At 41.3% G+C, this 8,659-nt stretch overlaps 1 protein-coding gene across 2 annotated transcripts in view; it reads left to right on the top strand.

Moving 5' to 3' along the window:
- Positions 1-388: 388 nt before the first annotated feature.
- The window catches only part of UNC13B (unc-13 homolog B), a 250,615-nt gene continuing 242,344 nt past the window's right edge, over positions 389-8,659 (top strand). For both annotated transcript variants that reach the window (XM_014797472.2, XM_004443252.3), the window contains exon 1: positions 389-668. In XM_014797472.2, coding sequence (XP_014652958.2) covers positions 647-668 — 22 coding nt within the window. In that variant the 5' untranslated portion in view covers positions 389-646. The remainder of the gene's footprint in view (positions 669-8,659) is intronic.

Raw genomic sequence — 8,659 nt, 5'->3', positions numbered from 1 at the left:
CTTGTTAAATTATTACGGGTACTAATCACTGTACTCCGTCAGCTGTAAGGGATAGACTATTTAAGGAAGTCCAGTGGAAATTCTTCAATGAAAAAAACCTGTTCTTGGGTGGAAGCCCCCGCCCACGTGGGAGGAGCGGAAGGCTTCAAGCCCGCCTCACAGAGCTGAGGGGAAGCCCCGCCCCGCTCTCCGCCCGCTCTGCGGGCAGCCGCGTTAGACCCGCGGAGCTGCCGTCGCTCTTGCGAGTGAGGAAAGCGGCAGAGGACCCCGCCTCCTGCGTCTCGTGAGGGCGGGGTCGGCGGACTGGGCGTGAGTTGATTGGCTGGGAGGCGGGCACCGCGGGTCGGCTCCGCCCGGCGCTCGCCCGGATGCCGGGGGGAGTAGAGGGAGGGGTCCCGGTCGCTCTTGCGTCCCCGCGATGGCGCCGCGGTGCCGCGCCCAGTCCCCCGCCTGCCGGCCGGCGCTCGCGACTACCGGGTTCCCGCTCAGACGGTGAGAACGGGAGCGGCGGACGCTGCTGGAGACGGGGGCCCATGAGGCGCGGCCGGAGCCGTGGCGCCGCTAGCGGGAGCAGCCGCGGCACCTGCTGAGAGGACCCCGGGAGCGGCGGCGCGCCTGGGGCGGGAGGCTCGCGGGCGCCTCGGCCATGTCGCTGCTCTGTGTGCGCGGTGAGTGCGCGGACTGGGCTCCCCACACGCTCCCCCTGGGCGCTGGTCACCACCTGTTTCAGACTTCACTTCCCGTTGGTGCTCGGGGGACGGTTGTGTTAGCTCATTTATAAACGTTTCGAGAGTTCTTTCCATTCTTTTTCCTGGCTCTTCCATGAGTGACTGTTACCTCTCCATTCCGGTGGCCGTGTGACAGTGTTGTCTGCTGGCAGGCCCAGATCCTATTAAACAGTGACTGACTCTTCTCTAGTGAGAGGGGCCGAGCTGGAGCCCGCGCATAGGTGGTGTCTGTCAATAGTGGGCAGCCTCCCATTCTTCCATTCTTCTTCTCCCTGCACTGTACAGCAGTCGGCTCAGGAGCAGGTTCTTTTTATCACTCTTTGAACGCGTAGTGGTACAGCTGTCACATCCGTTCTTCCAGTGTATTTCTTGGCTTGCACCCCTCTATTGCTTTTCTTGTCCCCTGCTCCTTCTCTGTAGTCCACGCTAAGATTATTGCCATATTCCACTTTGAAAGGTGTGTTGGCTTCTCTCCTTTCCTAGCAAAGCATAGGAAGCATGATTGATTGATTTACCTCTGTCACAGTAACTAAAGGTGAAGGGCCTTGATTGCTTTTTCGCTGAGGACACTTGACCCATCTAAGAAGATATTTTAAGGCAAGAGCTTTGGAGTTTAAGATGAGGAAAAGTGCATGGACTAAGCTCTATGAGGGTGGAGATTTTTTTTTTACTGGTTTTTGTATTCCCAGTGCCTGACATAGTAGAAGATCAGTGTTGGTTTTGAATGAATGCAAGGACTGTGCCTTGAGAGGTTATCTGAGCAGAAAAAGCAGAGTTTGGATTGCCCATTGAATTTGATCTTGGGAAATTCACAGCCTCTCATATCTGTGTTGAACAAGATGGGATAAGGTGGCTTGATTGTGGATGAGAGAGAGAATTTATCCACAAGAGCCTTTTCGTGGCATCTTTTACTGGATAGTTGGAGTTCGTGTTTCTTTGGCTCTACGAGATTAGAACCATTGTTGTTTGTGGTCTTTCTGATAAGTGTTTCCCCAGCTGCTGGCAAAGCAGAACTGCTTTGCTCTGTTCTCTTCTACAGTTTTGTTAAATCTGCATTAACCCAAAATGGATTTGGCTATTTCCGGGGATTATGAGACAGGAAATTTTTCTTCTTTCATGGTTGATTTTTCATTAATGAGAATTCTGCATTGCTATTAGTAAGACATTTTCTCTCAGCGGCTGGGAGTCTATTTATTCCTTCAGATCCCTGCTGTTGAGTAGCAGGATTTGGGAGAGGTTGGGTTTTGCAGTGTCTCTTGGACAGTTTAAATCTCTACTGCCACATCGAATTACAGAGCTAGTCCTTATGCAAGACTCTTTAGGCAGGAGCACTATCAGAAATTCCTATTTAATTGAGTTTAAATAATTTCAATTATTTAAGAGAAGGAGCTGCTGCTGTTTTAATTTGTTCTAAGATTGGGCAGCTTTCATTGTCTAGAAATTCTGCTGTTTAGCTAACCTCTTTCCGTTTTAATGTTACATTAATCAAATTTCTCTTCTCTTGAACTAGGGGGATTGGAGACCAGCAGGTCATTGTCTTTTGAATGGAGATCCTGAAGATTGTTAATCACTGAAACAAGCAGCTACTTTGTGTAGAAGTATTCGTATTAAATGGCAAAGTATTCATCCTGGGGAAAGTTACAAAAATGGATCAAAACAAATCTTTCTACAATGACATTCTTTGCATTATGTTTTGGCAGTTAGGAGTGTTGTTCATATTCTGAAAGAAGCGTGTGTAATGATACTGTATAACAACTCAATTTCGGTTCATTTTGGAGTAGAATTAAATTAGAAACTTTTTCCGTGTAGTCAAAGTTCAAACAGTAGTTAACTTGATGTAGAAATTGTCAAACTAGTATTGATTTAATCACCTCAAACATCTCAATCAAGAAGGCAATTTCTTGTTCTAACCCTTTATTTATTTATTTATTTTTGCTGAGGATGGCCCTGGGCTAACATCTGTGCCCATCTTCCTCTACTTTATGTGGGACACCGCCACAGCATGGCTTGATAAGCAGTGTGTCGGTGCACACCCAGGATCCGAACCTGCGAACCCCGGGCCGCAGAAGTGGAGCGCGCGCACTTAACCGCTACGCTATGCCACCAGGCTGGCCCCTTGTTCTAACCCTTTAATCATGCCTTATTGCCTGCAGGTTAACAGCTCTCAACCAGTCTGACTCCAGCCCTCCTTTTTGGCCCTATATTCTTGCCTATCCTTACACAAATACTTTGCTCTAGCACTAACTTTGTTCATTCCTGCCTCTGCACTGATCTGCATTTGTACCTCCTGAAATATTCTTGCTGTATTTTCTTTCTTTTTTTGTGTGTGAGGAAGACTGGCTCTGAGCTAACATCCATTGCCAATCCTCTTCTTTTTGCTGAGGAAGATTAGCCCTGGGCTAACTATCTGTGCCTATCTTCCTCTATTTTGTGTGTGGGATGCTGCCACAGCATGGCTTGATGAGTGGTACATTGGTCTGTGCCTGGGATCCAACTTGCAAACCCTGGGCCACTGAAGCAGAGCACAGGAACTTAATGCCATCGGGCCGGCCTGCTGGCTGTATTTTCTGCTTATCAAAAATGTATTCTTCCTTTCCCAGCTTACAGTCTACTTTTTTTTTTGTTGAGAACTTCCTCAGTCCCTCAGTCCACAGTGATCTCTTTCTCCCTTACACTCTTTAAACTACTTTAAACATAAATTACTCATGGTCTGAACAGTGCCACTAATTTGGCAATGAATTGTATACTGCCTGGCAACTAGTCTTGTACTGTTATGCTCTTGGTGACCTAGACAAAGGAGATAATAGCACTGGTCAGATCAGATCTGGAATTTTGTGTTCAGTTGGGGTATTTGATTCTAAGAGGCACAATGAGAAACTAAAATTTCTTCAGAGGAGAAGGATTAGAATACTGAAGGGTGTAGAAACCGTTTGAGGAATTGAGAGGTTTAGTTTTGAGAAGATTTAAAAGGGAGAGGATCATAATAGTAGATGAAAATTGTTCAAAAAACTGTTGCTCCAGAGGACAGAACTGGGACAGGTCGACCAGTGATTGAAAATTATAGGAAATTAGATTTTAGCTTTACGTAAGGAAGAACTTTAACAATTAGGATTGTTCTTCACAAATAGAATGGCCTGCTTATGAGGATTTTTTGACATAGGACATTTAAAAGGGTTGTCGACTTTGAGTGGGGTGTTAGACTTGAAGAATTTTAAGAAACTACCCTTTTATAGAATTCATTTAGTTTTTCTTCAAATATTTAGCACAACTTTCCTCATAATACTGATCTCTTTTTACTTCTGTAGGAGCCAGTACCACATGAGCAACCCCAGTAAACTGAATCACGGATTTTCTTTAGCTTTTGTTGTCTTAGTGTTCATGGCTAGTTTCTCCAAACAAATTATAAGCATTTTGAGAATTCTTTCCATATTTCTTTTGTAATTGCTACAGTGTTTATAATTGAGCTATGGATTCAACCTCCCCCCAAACCCTAATTTGAAGCAGAAGTGACAGCACTTGAGTTTGTTAAAAAATCAACAAAAAATAGTTTTGGGGATTTAAAAAGCAATATATGCTAACATATTGTTAATCAGAGGGGCCGGCCCCGTGGCTTAGCGGTTAAGTGGGCGTGCTCCACTACTGGCAGCCCAGGTTCGGATCCCGGGCACACACCGACTCACTGCTTCTCCGACCATGCTGAGGCCGCATCCCACATACAGCAACTAGAAGGATGTGCACCTATGACATACAACTATCCACTGGGGCTTTGGGGGAAAAAAAAAGGAGGAGGATTGGCAATAGATGTTAGAGCCGGTCTTCCTCAGCAAAAAGAGGAGGATTAGCATGGATGTTAGCTCAGGGCTGATCTTCCTCACAAAAAAATAAGTAAATAAAATAAATAAATAAATATCATTAATCAGAGAAAATTGAGATAATGCAGAAAAGTATAAAAAGGAAAATAAAAATCATAATAGTCCTACTACCCCCTCAGCACCGTTGTTAACTTTTTTTTTTTTTTGGTGAGGAAGATCAGCCCTGAGCTAACATCCGTTGCCAATCTTCCTCTTTTTGCTGAGGAAGATTGGCTCTGAGCTAACATCTGTGCCCATCTTCCTCTACTTTTTATGTGGGATGCCACCACAGCATGACTTGATGAGCAACGTAGGTCTGCACCCGGGATCCAAACCTGAGAATCCTGGGCCCCCGAAACGAAGCGCGTGAACTTAGCCACTATGCCACTGGGCCGGCCCCATTGTTAACTTTTTTGTTCATTGCTTTCATTGTTTTGTTCTTTTTATTATAGAGGTAATATATATGAGTGATAAGAAATTGAAACAGTTTGGGATGTGATATGAAGGGAAAAAAGTTCCCATTCCCTGTTCTCACTCCCCAGAGGTAGCTACTGTTTGCTGTTTCTTGCATATCCTAGAAATTTTCATTACATATGAGTATATAGATTCTACAATATTGTTCACCTTTTTCAAAAACTTGATATATTTTCCTATCAGCTGTGTGAGTCTAAATCGTTCTTTTTAATGGCTGCAGAGTATTCCATTATAGGAGCATACATAATTTAATCAGTTTCATCTTGATGGACATTCATAATTTTTTTCATTTTGCTGTTATAAACAATGCTACAATGAACGTCCTTGCAGATGGTTTTGTTATGTGTGGAGATCTCATTCAGCTTTCCACCTGGACTTCCTGTGTGGTTGCTATTTTCTTGGTGTAATAATTACACTCAGCTGGGCCCATTAGCAGACCAAATGCCTCACCATCTTTCAGATCAGCATCCTCTATTAGTCAGGTCCTTCACCAATAGGTAATATTTTATGCCTATCACAAAGACCAAAGACCTCAGTTCTTGTAAATTTGACCTGTGATTTCAATGTACTTTTCTTTTGTATCTTCTTTGTATTATTTAAAAATTATTTTCCATATTGTACATTTATCACTTGTGTTTTTAAAATGATGTTGAGAACTGTACCAAGTCGATTTATGTTGTGACTTGCCGTTAGAAAAGCTTATCGTAATTTATCATCACTTATCAGCCATCTAATTAACTGAAAGGATACTACTGGAAACTCTTAGAGGGTGAACTCTGATGGACACTTTAGGACACATATTGATTGTGGATTGATTCTAGCCCCCAGGGGGAGATCCGAAAGATATAGTAGTTTGGTTTACTGCTATGGTGGAAAGTAGGAATAGTAATAATTTTAGAGTTTTCAGGCATAAGAACAGATTGGTTAAGTACTTTCTTCTCATCTTATTTTTTTCCCCAACATTATTGTCTTCTGCCTCAGCTAACTCCTTGCTGCTGGGTTTCCATCGTGTCGTGGTTTGAGTAGTTCCTGCCCTTGCAAGCAGAGTTGCTGCTTGGTTCCTTTCTCTTAGCTATGGCATCAGGAAGTTGATTGTACCTTGTCTGTGCCAGGCAGCAGTGAAGGGGGAAAGGACCAATTTCCCCTGCCATAGATAGCTGTTGTCATAAATTGTTCTCTTCCTTATAAGCAGTACTTTCTGTAATCTCTTAGTTTCTAAAAGTGGGGTTTATGGAAGTTGCACTCTTTAGGCCAATAGGCTGAGTTTTTAATCCTATTTTACCTATGCCCTATATTTCAGACTTTGCTGTGTGAGTTTGTTTAAAGTTTGGGCTGTGTATCATTAGTAAATATTTGCTGAGTACCTTCTTTGTGCCTGTTTATGATACATATCTATATGGTAGATAAGAGCCCAAGGAATCTACATACATTTTAAAACATCTCCTTTCTTATATAAACCCAGAATCCGTTAGGACTATTAGATATGACTTGGAATAAGCAGAATAAGTTAAGTTCTTGCTGGACTGGGGAAACACGGCACTGTTTTTTCTAACTTTTAAAGCAAGATTTTTTACGTTTGGGGAGTGTATTATACATACCTTCTAGTGGACTGTCTTTATTAAAGATCTGAGATTTGCTATTTGTATTTAAAATTTTTTCTTTATTGACGTATATGTACAAAAAAGTACATAAATCTTAAGTGTATGGCCCACTGAATTATCAGAAAGTGAACCACAACCTAGATCAAGAAATAGAATGCTGTTAATACCCCAGAAGCCCACCTTACCCATTCCTTCAGTCATTACTGCCTTCCACTTTCCCAGAGGTAACATTGTCTGACTCTAACACTGTAGAGTAGTTTAGCTTAGTTTTTCTTTTTCGTTAATAAACTTAATTTTTCTGAACCAGTTTTAGGTTCACAGCAAAATCAAGCATAAAGCTTTGCCTGTTTTTTTTTTTTTAGGTAAAATTGGTATTTAACATTATATAAGTTTCAGGTGTACAACATTATAATTTGATGTACATTTACATTACAAAGTGATCACCACCAAAAGTCTAATTAAGTTTTGCCTGCTTTTGAACTTTTTTTATTGAGGTATAATTGACATTGAACTTTTTTCATAAATGGAATTGTACAATATTTCTTTTGGGCTGGTTTCTTTTGCTTTAACGTTATTCTTTTCAGGTGCTTCCACTTAATGCATATAGCAGTAATTCAGTGATTGTCATTACTGTGTAGTATCTCATCATATGAATATAGCAGTTTATTTACCTTTGCTGGACATTTGTTTTTTCCCATCTTAGGCTATCATTTATAATACCACTCCAAATGTTCTTGTACTTGTTTTTTGTATCTTTTGGTCCTATGTCCTATGTATTTCTTTCTTTTTTTTTTTTTTTTTTGGTTGCGGGGGAGGGGTGAGGAAGATTGACCCTGAGCCAACATCTATTGCCAGTCTCCCTCATTTTGCTTGAGGAAAATTGTTGCTGAGCTAACATCTGTGGCAATCTTCCTCTAATTTGTATGTGGGACGTCACCACAGCATGGCTTGATGAGTGGTGCGTAGGTCTGCCCCCAGGATCTGAATCTGTGAACCCCGGGCAGCCGAAGCAGAGCACACGAACTTAACCACTATGCCACTGGGCCAGCCCCTGTATTTCTGATGGGTTTATATACATCTGGGATTAAAATTTCTGGGTCATTGGTTATGTATATGTTCAACTGTGGTTGATAATATAAAGTAGTTTTCCAAAATCTACCAGTTTACCTTTCTAGTAACTATTTCTAATATTCATTTTTTAAAAAAGGTAATTGAATGGCCCCTAGTTTTCAATGTTTGGCCGGTTTATCAAACTACTTCACAGGCATTAGTACATATTTTTTACATGTTAATCCAGGCTTGATAATGTCTTTTTTTTAAAATGACCTGAGGAGATCCATTATACTCAAAACAGTTTCTCACATTTAAGACTAAAATTTGTGGCCATCGTTTTATTGAAAGAATTATTGAGTTCATGTTTATGTTGCTGAACAAAGATAATAGCCTAGCCCCTGAACTTAGTGGCATTACATACTTTTAAAAAGAAATACCATTTTTCTAAAGAGAGAAGTAATTCATTCATTCAACAAGTATTTATCAGCTTTATACATGTCGGGCACCATTAGGCACCCTGAGAATATAGAGGTGAACAAGACAGATAGGGTCTCTGCCTTCACAGAGCTTACAGTCAGCAGGATAGGCCTAATGAAGACAGCTTGAGAATATGGGAAAGTGCTAAGGTAAAACAAAACAAAGGACAAAAACTAAAAATCACTTAAAATCTCATCCCTCAATACTACTGTTAGTATTTTGTTTCTTAAACTTTTTTATTATGGAGAATTTAAAACATATGAAAGTAGATAGAACAGTATAATGAACCTACAGGTTCCTGTCACCCAGCTTTGGCATTTGTCAGCTCTTATTTCTTTAATAACCCCATCCAGTCTCCCTCCTTTCTATATTATTTTGAAGCAAATCCGAATACCATATCACTTCATCTATAAATATTTCAGTATGTATCTCCAAAAGATAAGGATTTAAAAAAAAAACCACAAAACCAATATCA

The sequence above is a fragment of the Ceratotherium simum genome, chromosome 29, assembly GCF_057802395.1.
Source record: "Ceratotherium simum simum isolate JZ-2026a chromosome 29, ASM5780239v1, whole genome shotgun sequence".
Classification (NCBI taxonomy): domain Eukaryota; kingdom Metazoa; phylum Chordata; class Mammalia; order Perissodactyla; family Rhinocerotidae; genus Ceratotherium; species Ceratotherium simum.
Note: the sequence above shows the minus strand (reverse complement) of the source record. Positions and strands in the feature narration are given on the sequence as shown.